The sequence below is a fragment of the Blennius ocellaris genome (genome assembly GCF_963422515.1).
Source record: "Blennius ocellaris genome assembly, chromosome: 17".
Taxonomy (NCBI): Eukaryota; Metazoa; Chordata; class Actinopteri; order Blenniiformes; family Blenniidae; genus Blennius; species Blennius ocellaris.
In genome coordinates this window covers 23,453,440-23,475,363 of record NC_137666.1, presented here as the reverse complement: position 1 = coordinate 23,475,363, position 21,924 = coordinate 23,453,440, and the positions used below count along the sequence as shown (strand labels likewise).

Genomic DNA, 21,924 nt, shown 5'->3' with positions numbered 1-21,924 from the left:
CCATTGAGTTGTTTGTTTTATTTCAAGAAATGTTAATAGTGAAGTTACGATCCTTCGCTTTTGGTTTCAAATCACTAAAACTCAGTTTGGCTTACGTCATAAAGGCAACTGGCCCCTCAATAAACGTCAAGGAATCTGCATTTCTCTAGGACAGAAAATTAATTCCATAATCTCAGATATAAACTTCCCTTGGTTCAAGTGTCAAAAGCTTTGGACTTTTCCTTTCGACTGAAGTGTTGTCACATTGTGAGTCATCACATGTGTGCACAGCTGTGGGCAGATGTGGCCGGGTTGGTTGAGTGGAAAGCTCTCAATAAGAAGGTTGTGGGTTCGTTTCCCCGTCTCACTCTGTGTCGAAGTATCCTTGAGTGTGGATCTGATAAACAGTGGAAAGCGCTTCGGCCGCCTATCAAACAGTGGAAAAGCGCAATATAAATGAAATACATTTACAGGTCAAGTTAAATGCATCTCTTACTTTTGATCCTATTTGTTCACGTCAGCTTCAGTGACTGCCATCAATAAACCACTGTTCCTCCCTGCAGCTTCAAACCCTCCAACTGTATATAGACAAGTATGAGTATTTGTGATCAGGCATTTTCTTTATGTCCAGTTTGAAAAATAGTGAATAATAAGTTTTCTGAAGGCATCAATTTGTCTGTAAAACACTTGCACTTATTAAACTCCTCTCTTCTCTATTTGAGGTTGTTGATGTTACAAATACAAATAACCAATCCAATACACCAGATTGAAAAGTCCGAAGGCAGTGGGAAAGAAGATCCGCGAATAAGAGTCAATCTTGGAAACTCGCACATGCATCCTGTTTTCACGCCAGGCGCCAGAACGACAGTCATCAAAGCAGCAGAAGAAGCTGGCACAGTCTTTCCCATCTAAACACTCATAAGCGTAGTCGTCGTCCTCGTGATAGGACACAATATTATTCATCTGCAAGAGGGACGCGCCGGGTCGGATGTTCACCAGGCTGCTCACTCTCTGCTGTGGAGGGAAATTCACACGCAGTTACTTCAGAATGCTAATATTCACTATGCATGGCTGGACATGAAGACGCTTTTTCAAAAGAAAGGGAGCAGAGGAGCCCCGTACCTGCGTGTTGTTGCTAGCTTTAGATTTCTTGGTCTGTCGGTTGCTGGTGAAGTAGTGCAACGTGCCGTACTCCATGAGAGCCGCGAAGGTGAAGATGAAGCAGACGGAGACGAACAAGTCCATCGCAGTCACATAGGAAACTTTGGGCAACGACTTCCTGGAGATGGTGCTGAGCGTCGTCATGGTCAGCACTGTGGTTATACCTGATTGGATGGGAAGACATTTATTAATTCATAATAGAACATGTCCTACATGTACCGTTACACCTGCACTGAGTACAGCTCTTTACCTACAGTATATACACTGTGTGTAGAGCAATTCTGGCAATTTACTCTATTTTAGAGGATTTTTCTTTTTACTGGATTGTATTATTTGTGCATATTCTATTTTTTGTGCTCTTTTTTTGCTCTTGTTTAGATATTTACATATGTTTACACGTTTTAATTCCTTAATTTTATAAATTCTGCACCTTTTACCTTGAGCTGTTGTAAGTTTGCGTTTCCCCCTGGGGAGGAATAAAGCTCTCTCTCTCTCTCTCTCTCTCTCTCTCTCTCTCTCTCTTAATTCCTCAGCAGTAGAAGAGTCGTTTACAAAGTTCCACCTGGCTGCTTGCGACAGACACAAGAACTGGATGACAGTGGAGGATTTTGGATCGTCACGCAGTGAGAGTTTCTCTGAACCTTTTAACTTGAGGTCTAACCTGGAAGGTGTCGATTTACTTCATTTTAACAACTGTATTGATCCTCTTGGGGCAATATTGACTGCATGACTTGTTGGCCTTGGGTTCCCTGATGTGGCCCAGATGTGGCCGACCCAACAAGCTCATTAACAACAAGGTCATCTCCTTCTGACGACTCACTGACCAGATAAATGGTACCTCGTGATCCTTATGAGGTAAGACATCCCTACACCACTGATCCAACCAGTCCCCGGCCAGTCTGGGTCCGACTAGGGAACCGAGGCTAGCAGACCTGTCGGTAGCAGCCACGCCAAGCGGCACTCAGGGAGGAGCTGCTGGGATCCGAGGGCGTTACTCAGACTAACCACTGAACCACCGTTTGTTGTTCCGTCGGGGTCAGCAGGTCAGAGACATGTGTGTCTGTAGAAGAGGCTCAGGGAGGAAGAGGTCAGTCCACAGACGGCGTTCGTTGCTCAATCGTTGAGTCTCTCCAACAACATGAATTGAAGGTCACGACACCAAGAAGTCATGACTATTCCCTTTCAATCCAACACTCCGATGGCAACAATAGAAGATGATTGTTCTTCACCAAGTCCCGAAGGTGTGATAGAAAGGCTTTCTGAAGCGGCTCACCTTTGTTTCAATTAATAGATGCTTCTTCCTGAGCAAACTATTGGTGTGGCTTATATGTGATTATAAAATATTTTAACAACAATGAGAAAAAAAGTCTTGCTGCAGGTGTAATTCCCCTGAAGGTGAAGAAACTCAACACCCTTAAACGTCTGTTGTACCTGACGTATTATTTCAGGAACTGTACGGCTGAAATAACTACATTTGTTCTGAAAGCAGAGACGAGGAGGCTTTGACACAGACTGTTGTTTTTCTTACTTGATGTGAAGTCGCAGAGATTTGTATGGACTTAATAGACAAGGAGACGGCTCACAAAGAGATGAAGGAAATGTCTTCTGTGTTGTACTGACAGACTCATTCAAGAGGACAAAAGCTCTGATGAAGTGGAAGTGGACAGAGTTCCTACACAGCAGAGGACAAACGACATCCATTTGAATTTGACCTCTGTGGAAACTACATGAATCTCTCGCAGGGTCCCCCAATTCCGGGCCTCGAGGTCCGGTGTCCTGCAGGTTTTCAGTCTCTCCCAGCTTCAGCACGCCTCAATCTGATGTTGACGTCATCGTCAAGCTTGTAAACAAGCCGAGTAACGAGGTCCTTACTGCATTCAGGTGTGTTGCAACTGGGAGAAAGCTGCAACATGCAGGACACACCGGAGTTGTTGAAGCCTGATCTATAGTTTGGATGGATTCAGCACGCAATGATATTCTAATCAATGTATGGAGACCGATATTACTAGCAGTCTGCAAACTCACAGTTTACTTCATTACATTTTATTTCTGTCCACTTTGAAGTGCTTTTTGGGAGCATGGGAACTACTACCTTACTTCAGTAGTATTTTATACACATGGATAAGAGATCAAAACATAACTGAACACTTTTGGGAAGTTCGTCCTTCACTTTGGAAAAGATGGATTTTTTCCCCCAAAGCAGAGCAACACTAAATGATGTCAAAGCATTTTTGAAAATTGCCAATAATGAAACGGTTCACAAAACAAGCACTTGGAAGCTTCGACTAAACATATCAAGAACAAGAAAGAATGCATCAAACCTAAAGATGTGCGGGCTGGAACGGCGTCCTTGTTGATCCAGAAGGAAACCCAGGACAGGACCACGATCATGCTACACGGAATGTAGGTCTGTATGGTGAAGTACCCCATTCTCCGGCTCAGGTCAAAAAAGATGGTCATGATGACATATTCTCCTGAAGGTTTGACCAATATAATACAAGAAGAACATGCAGTCTGCATGATAATCGTGAATTAAAATCTCCACAGAACAGAACACAACAGCTGACGGACTATTGGTGTCAAACTGTCAGCAGACTTTAAACAGACCTGACTGAGTGTGAGCCACATCCGAGGTGTTTCTTAAGCCAATGAAGGCAAATTGGTAGAGTCTCCAATAGCGCTGGTCCGCCACCTCCACTGCCCGCCGCTGCCACCGATAGAGGATCTCGTTCTTGGGATAACCGTCTGAAAACCATCCGGCAACAACAGCACAGGAACATAACGGACACATTAGAAGAAGTCCAACTGAAACCCCACGTCCATCATTCAAGGCACAAAGCAACCCACTGAGCAAGCAACGTCCATAGACGTCCGAAACACGTCTGTCCGTCCAGGCTGCAATCTGGACGACTGTCTGACAGCCACAACTAGTCGAAAAATGACATAAAATTTGTGGACATAATAAAAAATGATTTACATCTAAGACAGCCAGAATCAGTTAAAAGAGACAAGTTGTCTGTTAAGTCCAACTGCCTGTATGATTATTGATTTGTCATTAAAATACTGAGGAGGTAGATCAGGCATCGTCACAGGAAAGAGGAGACAGCATGAGAAGTTTACTGGACAATGTCTGAGTTATGACCATTGTTTGTTTTGGTAACAAGACATTGAACTTTTTAAGTCTCCACGGAGAAACTCGCCACTTTGATCACCTTTCATCTTGTGACTACAACTATGTACATGAGTAAATGCTTTATCAGCACTGTCAGCACAATGGTTAGTCCTCTCACCTCTCACATAGAAAGTTGTGGGTTTGAATCCAGCTGGAGGTGTTTGTGGAGTTTGCTTACGTGAGCGTGGGTTTTCTCTGGTTTCATCCATCTATCTATCCATCCATCCATCCATCTATCTGATTGTGTGATTATAAATGGTGATGCTAAATTACTCCTGTGTGTGTCCTCTTACAGACTGATGCCCTGTCCATGTTCTTTTGAAACATATTTCCATTGATGTCCATATGACGTCCAGACAAGACGTGAATACAATGTCCAAGAAAGATGTAGAAAAAACTCGTCTGAGGATGTCTTCTGGATGGTAAATATTGACGTCCATATGATGTCCATCAAAGACATCCAGACAACGTCCAAGAAATAATCCAAACAACTTTCATTCTGGCTCCTCTGAGGACGTCTTCTGGACGTATAGAGATTCTGGACCAGTTTTTGCTCAGTGGGAAGGCGCCAGACGAGACCAAGGCAAGGTAAACAGAATCATAGCAGAATGTAGGTGAACCACCTTGGTGTCATGATTTTTTTTTCCAAATGAGCTGCAGTGTATGACCTCATTTGGAGATGAGGTGGTGTTTTTAGATATTACCTCAGCGGTATTCAGTTCCGGGCTTTGAGGGCCAGGCCCTGCATGTTTTAGAACTCTCCAGGTTGTAACACACCTGAATGCAATATGGGACTCTTTTACAAGCTTGATGACGACGTCACCTTTAGATTTAGGTGTGCAGACGCCTGGACAGACCTAAAACATGCAGGACATCGACCCTTGAGGCCCAGAATTAAATACCCCTGCATTCATTTGTATGACGTTTCAGTTTGTGAAACCACTTTGATGAATAATTTGGCAGACACAGGTAAGATTTCAGATTTACTGCCAAACATTCAAAGTTGTTGTCATTGACATATTTTTCATCACTTACTATGTTAGAAGGCAGAATTATTTTAAGGCACAATGGATTGATCCCATTCAGAAAACATTGGGTTTTTTTATGTGCTGATTTGAGTTTATTGTGACCAGAGATGGGAATTGAGCAGATTTTCACAATTCAGATTCCATTTTCGATTCTGCTTAACAATTCGGGTCTTATTTAGAGAATGATCTGGCGTTAGTTATCTCGCAGTATGAACAGCAGAGGACGTGCTAACGTTTCTGCAGGGTTGAGATTTACTCTGGAGCAGATCAAAAATGTCCCATTTATTCAGAGTTATTGCTGCTCTGTATGCCAATGTTTCTGCATATTGGTCACATTTTCCCCCTTTGAAGAAATATCCACTTTGCAAGTATTGTACGTTTTTCTGTTGTCGTCCTTTATCTTGAAATGTAATCAAGCTTTCTAGCATCTGTGCTGCTTGGCTGCCATGTTTCCTGCTGGCGGCACTGGTGAGTGACTTTGCCATGCAACTTTGCGTAGCTTGTGTAAGCTAGGTAATGTGTGAGGCGGTGTCATTCGTGCACACTGGAATCGATAAGGAAATCGTTTGCAAAATTTGATTCCAAGGAATGGAAACACTGAGAACTTGTCAAGATCAACCGCTTTTCAATTCTCATCCCAACTTGTGACTCTACTGTATCTGAAGTCTGCCCTTTGAAATGTATTTAAATTTCCCACATTTGTCAGACCATGATCAGAATGAGTTGGTAAAGGCACAATGCAAATGGACGAGAGAACTCACTGAATGAACCAAACGGGTAAGGCATACACGCTTCACTAGATCTGTTAGCAACAATGGGACTATGTGACTTTACTGCTGGTGGAGCAGCGATCGTGGCTTGGTGAGGGCGACCTCAAGCAGATGAGCCTCACGGTGAGGATGGAGGGAAAGGTTTCAGCCACTATGCCAGCAGGCATAGGAGCCTCTCTTTCTTTCTGGCAAGCTATGGAAGTTGAAGTCAAGATGACGGGTCAAAAGATGAATGGGCGATACATTTAACCACCTACAGCTTGAAAACTCCAGCGGACAGGAGTGCTCGTCCATTGGAAAGTTATGCAGCTTAAGGTAACACTCCGCATTAATAGTCAACCTGACAAAAACAGAATCATGACAAAAATCAAGTCTCAGCATTGTTTTTTCACCCTGCCACATGTGACTGAAGATAGTTAAGATAGTTAAGACTCAGTTAAAACGTTGATGCTTTGACAACCTGTGGTATCTTAAAAACATAACTACACGACAAACATACACATACATCAAAAAACAGAGCTGTACACAGGTTTACAGGGCTGAGAGGCAATGAGCCTGGCTGTCCTACCTCAGTGTGTACATGACCCTGCCGTTGCTCCACAGCCTCAGGAGGCGGTTCGGAGTCGTAATCCAGTGAGCGTCAGACTTTCGGGAGTTCCTGAAGAATGTATCAGGAATCCAGATTTTGCCTACCATGTTACTGTTTAGCATGAGCTGTTTCATTGAGCTGTTGAACTTCAGCCGGCTGTCGTACCACGTCTGGGCAAAGAATATATCAATGGTGTATTCCTGGAACAGAAAAATTGTAGTTATTTTTCTGCCACAACATTTTAGCAAAATTTTAAGGCCCTGTTTACGCGACAACGTTTCACGTGACAACAACTAATCCGTAAAAAAAAAAAAAAGGAGAGTGTTTACACTGCAGCAGCGGACACAGGGACAATGGTGTAGTTAGTCTGCCGGGCCATGGGAGGGCGCTGTTGCTTGATTTGATGTAAGGAAACCACACAGACATATGTGCAGTGAAGAAAACGCTATAAACATGAAGAAAATGGAGAATACCCAACACCTGTATGGACTGATGAAGCATTGGATGCTATCAGGGTGAGTCTCAATTATAAAACTACTGATATGGAGGATAAAAGCAGAATACTGACCGTGAGTCATTCCACTGCAAGTCGCCATGTTTGTTTACAAGGGAAGGGAGGAGAATGGAGGGGAGAGTTGCTCACTAACAGGCTATACAGCCTCCAGCAAACTCTGCAGGAGGGACGAGCGGCTGTAAAAGAAACTTTCCACCTTGGGAGCCGGATTCAAAACTTTGCGGATCCAGTGCATCTGCACACTGGTGCCGTGTAAACAAACCCGCCAAAAGTGAAGAAAGTTTTGCGGATAAACTCGTAATCATTGTCGTGTAAACAGGGCCTAAAAACAAACAAAAGCTCACATAACAATCACTTGAGCACATCTCTTCTACTTGTCATTGAGTAGAACTGGAACGTTGCAGGACAAACTGTTGCTTCAGATGATTCTGGTGATGTTTCCACTGCCACCATCAGATCAGCAAGACGTCCCATTAAATCAAATTCAATTGTTCTGTATACCTCAAACTCGCACCAACAAACACATTGAATTTGAACTCAGATAAACTAACTAACATTATTTTGAATTATACCAACATCATCTTGATCAACTGATGGAAGTAAGCAACACAGTAAAATGTTTTCTGGGTGAATGTGTTTCTGAATTATACTTCAAACCAAAAGTGTTGATTTGAAGTATAATTCAGAAACTCATTCAACCTTTCACACCAGAAAAATCCTGGTAAATGAATATTTACTGTATTTATTAAAACTACAAAAGCTGAAGCTCACAAACAGACAACAGTTTTTCTGGTACATCAGGTCAAACGGATCAGCAGAGTGAATCTCACCATGTTGATGGGGTCAACTGGTCCAATGCTGTTGACATACACTGCTGTTTCAATGACTGTCGGCCTCACTGAAAACAAAAGGAAGACTTATTGCATTGAATTATAACAGAATCAAACTTGTTGGTACCCAGAATATTTTCTTTCATAATGGAATAAACTACAGAAGTCAACAGAAACGTTGCCAAGACTTTGTCTGTGAATTGTTCATTATGTAATTCACACTGTTTTCCAGTCACCAGACAATTAAACAGAGTTTCGTAGAAAAGCAGCTGTTAGTTTGTGAAAGTCTTCTGGTGCTGGTCGACTGCAGTGTGACTTCAGTCTGAAAGCGCAAAGGAAACAAAGTCAAGTAGTTCTGGGCTTCAGAATGTCCATGTTCCTTTATGAGAATGTTTTAAAAAGGTACATTTATCACAACAGTTGTGTGTTGCATTAAGTCGCCCACAGCATTGTGGTGCAATACAGATGAACTTTTCTATGTTTTCTCTTGAACACCACACTAAAACTTTTCTTTCATACAAAGCGGAATTTCAATAATTTCACCAAAAATGTAAAACATAATTGAAGGATAAAATTATTTGCAATTTCAATTAACCCATATTTTATTCTCAATCTCCATGACAAGTCTGGGAACAATAACTGTATTATTTGAATATAATAATTAAATTATTTCATGATGAACGTTTAATGTAACATTTATTTTGAATTTGAAGCCATAAATAAATGTACAAAAAGTCTAAACAAATTCTCTACTGAGTGTCACACCTTTTTCTTGTTAAAACATTTTATTTATAGGAGATTATATCAATATGAGTTACTGGAGTTTTAAGAGAGACATATGTTCCATTTTAATTTCTCCTGGATTTAGTTTATCAGGTTCTGTTTTATAGTTTTGTTTGTGTCAAAGTTCGAGATCCGGACCTAAACCTGGAGCCCGAGATCAGTGCCATTGTACAGACCAGGGGCCTCATTTATAAACCCTTGTGTAGGATTCCTACTAGAAATGTACGTGTGCCCAAAAGCTGAAAATGGCGTGCACCCCCCAAAGTTCGGAACAATAAAACCATGCGTACGCACATCTGCACACACTTTCCTTTAATAAGTCACAATCCACCTGGAAGGTTGTGCAGTTCACCTCCTGCTGTGTGTGTGTGTGTGTGTGTGTGTGTGTGTGTGTGTGTGTGTGTGTGTGTGTGTGTGTGTGTGTGTGTGTGTGTGTGTGTGTGTGTGTGTGTGTGTGTGTGTGTGTGTGTGTGTGACAGAACTACAAAACAAGATGGCGGATCACAAGAAACTCCATTCCAATGGAGGTTATCAGAGAGCAGGAAGTCTGTCCTGGGTCTCCACCATGTGCTGGAGAACAATGGAACATGGAAGCTAGTCTTTAGCGTCTGCTTCCTGTGTGTCTCTGCTAAAGGACCATTTCTAGAATGACTTGATGTGAATGAGACTTGTCTTGTAAAACGTCAGGAGTCGTCAGATGATGTTCAGTTACTGTGTGATGTTGTCTTTGATGTGATATGTGTAGGATTGTGAGTTAACTAGTTAGTAAAGCAAAGATTAGCATGCAGACCCTGTGTCTGTGGCAGAGCTAACGTTGGTTTACAGGTTGATAACTGCTCCTAATATCATTATCTATAGAACTCAATCACTGTAACAGAATCAACACATCTTCATAAAGTTAAACAGTTCTATCATAGCATCAGGTTTAACTAATCTCAGGTAAAGCCCAGTTGTTCCCACTTCCTTGAAGGAGTTCAGTTGTTGTCCTGCTGGAGGGAAGCTGGTGTCTTCTCCTGTAGTTAGCAGGAGAAGCTCTTTCACTCATTTTCAGGAGAAGGAAAAGAGTTATTTTCCAGCACCTCACAGTGCTATCAGCTTTGGTCCTCCACTCACTGGAGACCCTCTTGGTCATCGTGACCCTCACTCTCTCTGCCAGGGAGAACCAAGGGGGTCCAGCTCAGATGACTCGGACCATTCCAGTCCCCCAAGTGGACGTGGTCTTCGGACCCGCCAACTTGTCCCTTGCAGAGGACATAGAGCAGTTCGACCCAAACAACCCGGAGGTTAGTATAGAGGACTACCTCCGGGAGGTTGAACGCTGCCTCCCCAACCTGCCTCATCCTTCGTCACGTGAGAAGCTGAAGCTTCTCTGGAAGACGACGTCCAGGAGCGTCCATGTTTACATGGAATCCCTCCCACCTGTCATCAGAGACCATTACTCAGCCCTCTGTCATGCACTTAAGGAAGAGTATTCTCTGTACAACAATATTAGGGAAGAGTATTCTCTGTACAACAATCCTATGTCTGCAGCTTTGGTGCATTTGCGATCACTCAGAAAGGGGCGGAACCTCCCAGAGCATATTATAGACGCCTAAGGGCTACTTCCAAGGCCACAATGCACAGGGGTTGGATGAAGACCAGACGTTCAAGTCCCTCTTTGTTAACAACCTCCACAACAGTGTGCGGTTCGATGTCGCCCTGTTCAGCAGGACCAAAAACTCCACCATCAAAGTGTTGGGCCCGGAATCCATCACTCCTTCAAGCAGCTGCCCACCACTGCTAGATTAGCCTGAAGCTAACCTGCAATTGTGTTTCATGTGCCGCTGATAAGCATCTTTTGTGTATGCGCGTGAACGCAACGTCCGCGTGCACCATCGCAAGTTCGGGACTCTGGTTTTCCACCCCAGAACAAGAGTTCCAGTTGAGCTACTGGCCCACTGGATCTCTGTGGAGAACCGAGTCTCATAACCGAGGCTTGCCAGTGTTGGGCCCGGAATCCATGCTCTCCTTCAGCAGTTCTCCCCCAAGAGAACAGGCTGCAAGAACAATGGGGAGGTAATCAAACAGCAGGGGGGAGGACAGGGCCACAAGCCCCAGGTTGGAAAAGCCCTATCATTGGTTGGACCCGACCCGGACACAGCAGGTGTCCGAAAGGCAAACTTGGTCAAACCCAGCTAGCAACCAAGTGCCACCTGCTTCTCAACCTGGTCTCCAGGCAGGGAGCACCTCTCTGCAGCATCGGGAAGACCAAGAGAGCACCAAGTGGACCACAAGAACCAAACCACGGTTCAGCCCGCTGGCGAGCAGAACACACTGTCTGGACTGTCCTTTTTCTCTTTTCCTTTTTTCTTTTTGTGGCTCTTGGGAGCCAGACGTGCCCTACCAGGCCCTACACTCCAACAAAGCTGAAAACCTGAGGCCTCCTCCTATTACGAGTCGACTGGACTATTGCATTGCGCTATCAAGGGTTAGTGCACCTTCCATTGGTTGCCTCCACAACACATCAAGACTCCACTGTGCAGCATCGCCATCACATCATCTGCCAGTGTTTCCAACAGGTTTGCACGGAGATGTGTGTGTGTGTGTGTGTGTGTGTGTGTGTGTGTGTGTGTGGGGGGGGGGGTATATGCACTACTGTCATACATGCATGCTTGTCTGTCTGTGTGCACGACTGTATGGGAAACATCACTTTACAATCAAAAAACACCACCAAATGCCAAAGCAGCACCAATCTAATCCAGAGAAAGTAAAAAAATACCAGCATCACCATCACTTAGATTAAATCCTCCTGCTGTAAAATGCTGACAAAGTCTTTGTTGGTCTGATTTAGCTCGTCATTTTCTGGTGTCGGTCTTCTTCTACTCAATATTGAAAAAGATCACAGAAGCAGGTCCTCTATGTATCATGATCTTCATGTTAAATCAGCCTCCATCACTCCAGAGTAGCAGATAATAACAGTCATCACCTCCTGCCCATGAGCCCATGAGCCAATCAGACAAGCTCAGTTCAATGACGACAGCAAGGCCAGAGCTTGAAACTCCTAAGGCAGTCTGTCAATAACACATGAAAATCTGATCGATGATAAAGTTGCTAAAGTCACTAATTGATTCCAGACACAGATTTCAGAATCACTTTTTAATGATTAAAAAGAAAGAAAAATCCTTGTAGATAGTGCGAGCAGTGCTGCCCTGCTGCATCCGACCGCACACCACTGACTTATACACAAATTGCACTTAACAAGTTTTGAACTAAATCAAAACTCAGTAACCAATCAGGTGTCGAACACTGATTTTTTTTTAAAGAATCAAAACCACAATACAAATAAAGCTTTTAATTCCTATTCAAGAAAATGTGCCCATCTTTTCCAAAACTCTCTCTCTCTAAGCTAAGTAGTGCTAACCGTGGCTGTCAATGAAACACCCGAGGTTTACCTTTTTTCAGTACATAACGTAAAGTAGCTGTTCATATATCCGATGGGTGAAACAGTTTGTAAAGAGTACAGCAAGCGATAAAGCCTTCATGTAGTAGCTAATATATTACAATGAAGTAGAAACGTGGTTTTCTCAGCTTGTGAACGTTTTAGAGAAGCGAGGTTCTCACAGGACAAAGTATCAACATATATTGTAAAGCAACATGATTCATTACTGTAGTTTGTATTAGTATCTAAAGTTGTTAAAAATAGCTCAACTTTAATCAGTTGTAGTAAAGAAATTAACATATATCAAATGGAGAGTAATATTAATCCAGTAGCAATTAATAAAAGTGGCTGTTTTTAATTTTCTCTTTTATATTTATTTATATTTTATATGGGTATGTGTTTACATTTGCCATGTATTCCATAGGGGGAAGCATTTTTTGTGGTTGATCTCTGTGACGTGTCAACATGTTGACAACCAAACAGCCTGAACACTGAAAACTTTACCTGTAAGTTTAACATGTCATACTGAGTTTCAATACAATTCTAATTCTTAAGCATTTTCACTGTTTTCATTCAAATGATTCCTTTATATCAGAGCGATGCTCCAATCAAAGCTGCCGTTGTGGTTCCTGTGTGGAAACCTGCTCTCCTGCTCTCTGTCACTAATAATACTCACTGTGACTGTAACTTTTATAGGTAAACATTATCAAATGTACATAAAGAATATACATTTTATTTAAGTTGTGTTGTCTTGTTCTTTCACACAATGTTGAGTTCAAATGTCTGTAAGGTTTTGAAGCCAACAATGAATCATTCTGGAAATGACTAATATAATGTCAGTGTGGACGAATTTAAAACTCTAATAGTGTCTTGATGTGTTTGAATATTGAAACGGATCATTTTGCGTGTGTGTGTGTGTGTGTGTGTGTGTGTGTGTGTTTTAAGAAGAGCAGTGCACTAATGTGTCTTCCAGACTGGACGTCCCTCCACCAGGTGGAGACGACAGAGGAAGACAGTCTGGTTTCAGTCTCTGGTGATCAAATCCTATTGGCTTGTTGAGGGCAGGAGATGAACCGTCAACCTTCCAGGTGGATCGTGATTTATAACAGCAAAGTGCATGCAGATGTGCATACGCACGGTTTTATTGATCCCAGTTGTTTTTGATGCTGTCCTCAGCGTTTGGGCGCCGGTACATTTCAAGTAGGAATCCTACGCAAGGTTTTATAAATGAGGCCCCTGGTCTGTACTTCTGTTCCCCTCTGGTTCACAAAGAAGATCCTCCTGACAGCACTATTGGACATATCTAACACGCTCCAATAAGACTGGCTGAGTCCAACTGGAGGGAATTGTATCGGCTTTGCTGAGTCAGTGTCTTTTTTGACATAATGTGCTATTGTCCTTTGTCCTTTGTGAACCTGAGTCGTCTGAAAATGGCCCCAAGTTGAATTGTTCTGCAGATTCGAGGTTTCCCAACTTTTACTGTTTGTTGCTAGGCAGCGTGACACGCAGCCTCCTGTGTTGAGTTGGAGTGGAGGACTTGCACTGCTTCAACTGTACCAACGTTTTTACTCTTTTACTGGATGTCCTTTCATCATCATTGCACACACACACACACACACACACACACACACACACACACACACACACACACACACTGCTGCATTCTTGGGTTACCTCCAATGTCAGGGCGCAGTTTGTTGTCGTAGCCTTGCAGTAACTTGTTCAGGATCAGTGTCACGTCACTCTCATAGACCTTTGGCGACAGAACCCAAGTTTTGTTTATCGGCACGTCATCATAATCCTCGTCTTCCTGTTTACTGGGCCCAAAGGCTGAACTGTGGAACAGAGCAAACTTTTTACCAAATGCAAGATCAACAAGAATGTAATGTATTCATCTGCAATAATATTCACGTTGAAAGAGTCTGGCAGGGTGAAATATAAGCATATTACGTATTTGTTGATCCAATCCCCAATTTTTTTTTTTTTTTTTTTCTGGCTGCTGTTTCCTGCCTCCTTCGAACATTTTCTTTGGATGTCTGGACTTGTGAGCTTGTGTCTTAAATGTGTTTTCAATATGTGTTGTGTTTTCATTGCGTAACCTTGTCAAAGACAAATGTCTGTCACCATTTCGGGCCGGCAATAAAGTCTGTCTGTCTGTCCGTCTCAAATTTTGCAATAAAGGGCACTTTTAATCAGTCAACATCAAAATATTATCAATAATATTTTCTATCATATTCGATTCTTTTATAATTTGATTATTCACAATAAAAAAAAGACAATAAAAAAATAAATAAATGGTTGATTTCCCAAAAGTTATGACGCCTCCTAATTTAGATATTATTTTCATACTTTAGGTTGAGAGTCATCTCGTGGTCAAATAGTTGCTGCCATTCAAAAATGTTCATCACTGAATACACTGCCTGGCTTCACGTGTCTTATCTGTCAATTCATGGCAAAAATCAGCCCCTGAAATACAAGATGTGCAGTCCACCACAACGCAAACACACACACATGCATTGATCAGGCGAAGGATATATTATCCTTATCAAATGACCTGTGGCCTTGATGAAAACATGCAGCCTGAATCAAGGTAAGACTGAAGGTAAAAAAAAAAAAAACCTCTGCAGGTTTTCAAAGCAACCCTCCATCATCATGACCAGCAGCTTTTCATTCTCCCCCACAGACACTCACCACAGTCCCAGCAGCGCCAGCAGAAGCCACGGTTTGATGGCTTTGTCCCGCAGTGCTGTGACAAAAACACGCTTCATTCTCTTCTCCGCAGCCGGCGAACAAAAAGGCTGGATGAGCTTTTCCAGAACAAATGAATCAGGAGGCTTTGGTTCGTCAAGGAAGCGTCTGTGGCGTTTCAACGCAGCGACCGCAGGGTGCAGGGTAGGAAGGAGGGAGGGAGAAGGATGGGGGGGGAGGGGGAGCTACTGGAGAAAGGGGGATGATAGAGAGAGGGGGAGGAGGGAGGGGCTGGATGGTGGAGGTGGAGGATGAAGGAGCGAGGATGCTGATGAAGAGCTGAGTGTGCTGGAGTCCATCTGCAGTGCTGCTAGCAGACGCTCTCTCTCTTAAAGGTGAACTTCATGTTTCCCTGGTTCAGAACGCTGCCGTGTTCCAGTCCTCTGTGAAGAACACACGACATTCACACTGCGGTAAAACCTGAGCAGCGCAGCCTGCTTGTGCCTGAGCCGGAGCCCGACGGGGAAACACAGACTGGAGCCTTTCATTCGTCTGACAAAGTGACAAGAACAATCATGTGAGGAACAGAGAGACGGGACCTGAATCATAAACAGTGAAACAACAGTAATTATTCACATAATGATTGCGACATAAACACCTTCAGCCACGTTGATGAACCAGGCCAGGATTCATTTATTATTTCATTTAAATGGTCTTTTTTTTAATAGAATCTTTATTTATGCAGGTAGTCGTTACAAACAGTGGCGACCTTGTGAAAGACCTTCTGAATGTGTCTTAACCTACTGTTGACCTAATTAAAGTCAAAAGAATATTTTTGGTGTTTCTGATTTACACTGCTTTAGATGCTGGATTGTATATGTGAGGAGTTTATACACTTGGGTCTCAGGTCACTTTTGTTCTAAAACAAAAAAAATGTATATAAAATTTGAATTAAATCGAACGGGTCCTCGCGACTCCAACCGAGATGTCAGTTGACCACCACAGATAGTATAGTTCAAATGTAGGCGGGTGATGAACGACGCAGGTAGATAGATAGATAGATAGATAAATACTTTAATGATCTCCAAGAGAAATTCACAAGGTATGTGTCGGGCAAAACAGGCAGGCAAGTCCAGAGTGACCCTCGTCGCTGACCAATCAACAGATGGCTGCATCGTCTCTCCTCCTCATGAGACCCGTTCCTCAGTGCCGGGCACCTCAATGGAGGGGTGATGAAAAACGCAACAAGTGGTTGAGTTATTTTCTCCATACCAACCGCAACTTTTGTAAGTGGAGATGCACGAAAACCCTCCCCGACCCATTGTCTCGCTGCAGCATTTCGAATTAATTGAAGCCTTTTTAAGCAGTTATTTGGACACCATAGGGAGTTACAATAGTCTACTCTCGAGGTAATAAGTGCGTGGATTCGTTTTTCGGCATCACTCTCAGTCAGCATGTTTCTAATTTTGGAAATATTGCGTAGGTGACAGAAGGCCGTCCTGCAGATTTGTCTAATGAGAGTTAAAGGATAAATCCGGGTCACAAATAACTCCCAGGTTCCTCAGTGTGTGTGTGCGTGCGTGTGTGTGTTGGAAGGGTTAATGCTCAGTTGTGAGGACTATCAGTAGAGCAGGGTGTGAAGGCGGGGTCCCGGTACAGCTGGTCGTTGACGTAGAGTCTGTCCACTGTGATGACGGCTCATGATCGGTGAGCTTCTTCCTCACAGGAAACAACAAGTGGCGACGGTCTAAGATCTCCTTCGGAAACTGGTCGTTCACGCTGAAGCTCGTCCCTCGCAGTTCCCTGCCGCTGCTCTTCACCAGTTCTCTCTGCTTGAAGTGTTCAAACTTAGCGACGATGGGCGCTGGTTGTCCTGTCGTCTCCCTCCCAGGCGGTGGACGTGGACGAAGGTGATCTTATTCACGGTGTCCTCGGGAAGCTTCAGGTGCTCCTGCATGAATCCTCGCACACTCAGATATCATGGTGCCAATTTGATATACTTTGCTTACCAATCATCTTCTCTATCACCACACCAATTTCCAGGTCATTTGGAATTACTGATTCTCTCTAGAAAATTGAATTTGGTCCAAAATCTGCCAATAACCAATATATATTTAAAAATTGTGGACTTCCTGTTAACTGCTTGGTATGTGTGCAAGAACCTTTTTGGTGCGTCTTGGTGTGTCACATATGTACCATATGACTTTCGTAGCCCTGGGTGAAATGGGATTTGGGGGCTGAATTTTCTTACATTTTCCAGGCGGCGCAGTTGATCCATTTTTCCAGTCACATGTGTAATTCTTTCAAATTATCAAATTTTTCTCCGGGCCTGATGACTGCACAAAGTCTCGCAAAACTGTTTATGTCTTCAAAAGCGTGTTTTCCCATAATGAAAAAAGTACAAGAGTTAATAATACTAATAATCTTCATCATTTCAATAGGCTCCTATGCACGTTGAGTGCTCGGACCCTATTTACTGCATCAAGCAGCCACAAAAGGTCACCATGTCTCCTCACCCTCTGGTTTTCCACACACATTGATAACATCATCCAGTTTGCATATCGCCTCACAGAATACCCACTGCCTCCTTCCATTACTTTGGCAACAGTATTTCAATACTGATCATTTCTCTCGTCACATCGCACCTTGAATAATGCAACACTATCCTGCATGAGTGTTGCAATAAGGTGACGGGCAGCCGACCCAAACCCTTCATGGTTCCCTTCAGGTCCTCCTCTCCACTGACGCCGCCTCTCGTGTTGTAACAGAAGATAACTGACATGTCTGACTTGCACCATTGTGAACTCTGGACGTTATAATCCCGTCTCCATACCAGGAACTGAAATATCCTGACTGACTTTATGATTATTTAATGTTATCCCAGTTGCTGTGAGGGAGATAATTTACACAGTTCAAAGTTAAAAAGCAGTGTTTTACTATAGCCACTGTTCCACCACAGTACGTAGCGGAACGGGGTTACAGTTACAGTTCTTCACCCAGAACCAACTCTGTCACATGGTCCCACAACAGAAAGTACGGTAAAAATGTAGACAGGGTTGTTGAATGACTCAGAGATGTCCAGCAAAGAATACGGCGGCTGTCCAAGTTGTTCTCTTGTAACTCAGGTTAAACTTTCTCACTGTGAACATTTCCTGCTGAAGCTCCTCCTCCTGTTCCTGAAAGAAGCTACACAACACCCTGTGATGTTGTGTAGTACCTACATTTCAATAAACTCAGTTAACAAACCAACCAGTGAGCGCAAAGTGGGAAATCGTACCCGGCAGTCGCGGGTTCTTTCTGGACCATCCACAACTTTAAAGTCCTAGTGAAATGAAAATTTGACCTCCAAAACACTCTGGTGTCTCTTCTAGGGACGTTTTCCTGCTAACTGGCTGAAGGGTAAAATGTTAAAACACGACAATCTGCAGGAAAATAGCCGATAAACGGCGCTATTTCCTCTGCTGGGCGGAGCTTCTGACAATAATAGAGTGACATCACGAGTTGTGCACACGCCCAAGTTGTGTTTACATTATGGAGGATCAGAGTTTTGACCACGAAGAGGCTGAATTGAACCATATTTCATCATCATGGTCATTTCAAACCCAGTGATTGATGAAGAAGACACAGAAGGTGGTTCTGCCATCGGTGACCCCGTCTGGAACATGTTTGAGGAAACAGAAGACGCTTCGTCCTCCATTCGTCCTCGTCTCCTCGCCTCAGCAGCCGCCACTTTTCACCTTTGAGGCTTTGAGTCCTGACTTTTGGCAGAACGACCGGCTTCCTGGATCCAACACGTCCAAGAGCTTTTCTGACTGTGGAATCACCGAAGACGAGTCCAGGTGTTACTTGATCCTCTACTAGCCGCTCGAGCTAGCGGCTAGCGGCTCCCGGACGCCCTCCTCCTTTTCTCCTCTCTGGTCTCTTCCAGGCTCAATCTTTCATCAAGGCTCATAAAACGCCGACTATAACTTCAAAACACTGTAAAAACGTTGATATTTAAGAGGAAACCAGCCGATATAAACACAACAGATGGAGATCTGCACAACTCTTGACGTCACGCCCACGAAGAAGGATTCCCCCGACTTCCTCGCCTGGAGATTCAAAATTCAAATAACTTTGTTATGTGACAACAGTGGTGGGGCAGAGTCGGAGGAACCTTACAAGTAGTACCCCAACTATCGTTTTTTACAAAGTAGTGTTCTACATTTCGCTAGGCCTTTAAAGTCAGACCATGCAAAAACCCGTCCGCTCCACAACGGAAAGTGTGGTGGAACCGCGCCTTACGTGCTGTTTGAATCACAGAAAGCAGAACTCAGAGCTTTGCTTTCTGTCACACTTCTAACTCTCTTGCAAAAGAATAAAGACACTTCAGTAGTTCAGCAGCATGACACAGAAAAAAAAGAAAAAGATATCTACATAAAATAAATATGAATATTTTCCACTGATTTGTGTTAAAGATGCATTTTCAGTATGACTCTACACATCTTTGACATTTTATAAAGTAAAAATCACTGAGTTTGAGTGATTAAATCCAGGCAGAAATACCTCCTGAAATACTGGAGAGCTGTGCCTCATATCTGATTGTGATCCAAGACAAACTGAGTCACATGACGATACTCGTTTCGGTTCCTCAGTATATCGCCAATATGACCTTTACAGAAATATCCATCCATCCGTTTTCTGCCGCTTATCCAGGCCGGGTCACAGAGACAGCAGTCTAAGCAGAGTTTCCCAGACTTCCCTCACCCCAGACTCTTCCTCCAGCTCTTCTGGTGGCACCCCAAGGTGTTCCCAGGCCATAGAGAGACATAGTCCCTCCAGCGTGTCCTGGGTCTGCCCCGAGGCCTCCTACCGGAGGGACATGCCCGGAACTCCTCCCTGGGGAGGCGTCTGGGGGGCATCCGAAATGGATGCCCGAGCCTCCTCAGCTGGCTCCTCTCGATGTGGAGGAGCAGCGGCTCTACTCCGAGCTCCTCCCTGGTGACTGAGCTCCTCACCCTATCTCTAAGGGTGACTGAGCTCCTCCCCCTATCTCTAAGGGTGACTGAGCTCCTCACCCTATCTCTAAGGGTGACTGAGCTCCTCACCGTATCTCTAAGGGTGACTGAGCTCCTCCCCCTATCTCTAAGGGTGACTGAGCTCCTCCCCCTATCTCTAAGGGTGACTGAGCTCCTCCCCCTATCTCTAAGGGTGACTGAGCTCCTCCCCCTATCTCTAAGGGTGACTGAGCTCCTCACCCTATCTCTAAGGGTGACGCCCAGCCACCCTACGGAGGAAGCTCATTTCAGCTGCTTGTATCGAGAGCTTCGCTTTTTGGCTCAGCTCCTTCTTCACCACGACGGACCGATACAACGTCTGCAGACGCTGCACCGATCCGTATGGCGATCCCACGCTCCATCTTCCCCCCACTCGTGAACAAGACCCCGAGATACTTGAACTCCTCCACCTGTGACAAGGGAGATTTTTACAGAAATATTTGTTATAAAAAAAAAATCAAAATACTTGAATCTTTTTCTACTTACTCCTATCTTATTTAAAAAAAAAAAAAACAAAAAAAAACCTCGGCCTCAACGGCAGTGGCGGGCTGTGCATTTCAGAGCCAGGCCTTCACTGCTGGTCTGTCAATCCACCACTCAATAACTTTTTATGGCTACAAAAACCATGCTACCATGCAGAAATGCAGTATAAAAATCCTTTGCATCGAAGACAGATACTCGGGTAGTCAGAATAAATACCTTTATGAATTAAAAAAATCCAAGTTCATGTCTCTTCTCCTGCTGCAGCTGCATAAAAAAGCGGCTGCTTTTCCCGAAACTTCTGGGGGTCGAGGAGGGAGACAAACGTCAGCTTTCCGTGGTCTTGAAAATAATATAATAGCAAATAATATAATCCTGAATCCTGCCATGGAGTTTGTTGTGAGCTCTAGTAAATTGCACCATGTGCTCAGAGTGCTGCGGTGCGTTCAATGACCTCTTGGAAGAGTCCTACTTGAAAAATATTTTGATGAAAAAACTGCAACCAAATGTCTTTATCTTCTCCTTTAGTCATTGTAGGTTGATAAAACCACTATCAAATAAACACAACTATATTTTTGTTCGTGCAGCTCGCTACAGATGCAGTCAGCTTGCACTGGAGCGTGAACTCTCTGACCATCCAATCAGAGGGCTTGAATACAAGGACTTCACTCAAGGCCTTCTGGAAGGCCCAGCCTCCCCAAGATTAAAATCTGCTTGGCTGAAGCAGCCATGTGACCGACACGAGTTTTACACTGCAGACGCCTGCAGAATTGAATCTGAAGGCCTCAGACAGATTTCTTTACCCGGATGGCTGAAATGTGATTCGTTAAAAGCTTTAATATGGAAGTATGCATCTGGAAGCGATGAGAAGAAGCATAGAGACCATTTGGAATTATGTAATAAGTGTTCATGGATAAAATATAATCAACAGTCTGTGGTTCAGATCTTTTTCCTCGGCCTGCAGAGAAGGCCTTGAAGGCCCCGACAGCCTGCCACCGCTAAATGATGGAGATTACAGCCAAAGTTCAGTTCACCCACCTGCCCCCTGGAGGTGAGGCAGAGCACTGCGTGCCTCACTGGCTGGACTTTTCTCTGCGCTTTATTGTACGATCAGTAGGAACAACTCTCTCACGCATACATTAAATACACGACACAGGCTGTAGAGAGCCATGGTGTATAACAGATATTTCTGTAGAGTTCATATTGGCGATATGCTGAGGAACAGAAACAGGCAGTGTCATGTGACTCAGTTTGTATTGGATCACAGTCAAGATATGAGGCACAGCTCTCCAGTGCTCACCCGGGGTTTTTGCCTGGATTTCATCAACAAATACTCAAACTATTACTAAATTTTGGGCCTAAAATAAAAAAATTTTAAAATAATTTTGATAGACAACCTGTATTAAAATTGATTAAAGCACCAAAATTTTAAGTTTGAAAAATAAAAAAAGAAATTTGTGCCGTACACATCTCTAT

General features: G+C 43.6%; 1 protein-coding gene across 1 annotated transcript; it reads right to left on the bottom strand.

The window, feature by feature from the left end:
* Positions 1–711: 711 nt before the first annotated feature.
* On the bottom strand, positions 712–16,889 carry gabrg1 (gamma-aminobutyric acid type A receptor subunit gamma1; the record flags this gene model as incomplete). The annotated part of the gene is made up of 10 exons (XM_080513095.1): positions 712–993; positions 1,102–1,304; positions 3,462–3,614; positions 3,748–3,885; positions 6,368–6,450; positions 6,679–6,899; positions 8,044–8,111; positions 13,919–14,079; positions 14,936–14,990; positions 16,781–16,889. The coding sequence occupies 10 exons, from the start codon at positions 16,887–16,889 to the stop codon at positions 712–714; spliced, it is 1,473 nt and encodes a 490-aa protein (XP_080369221.1).
* Between the last annotated feature and the right edge of the window lie 5,035 nt (positions 16,890–21,924).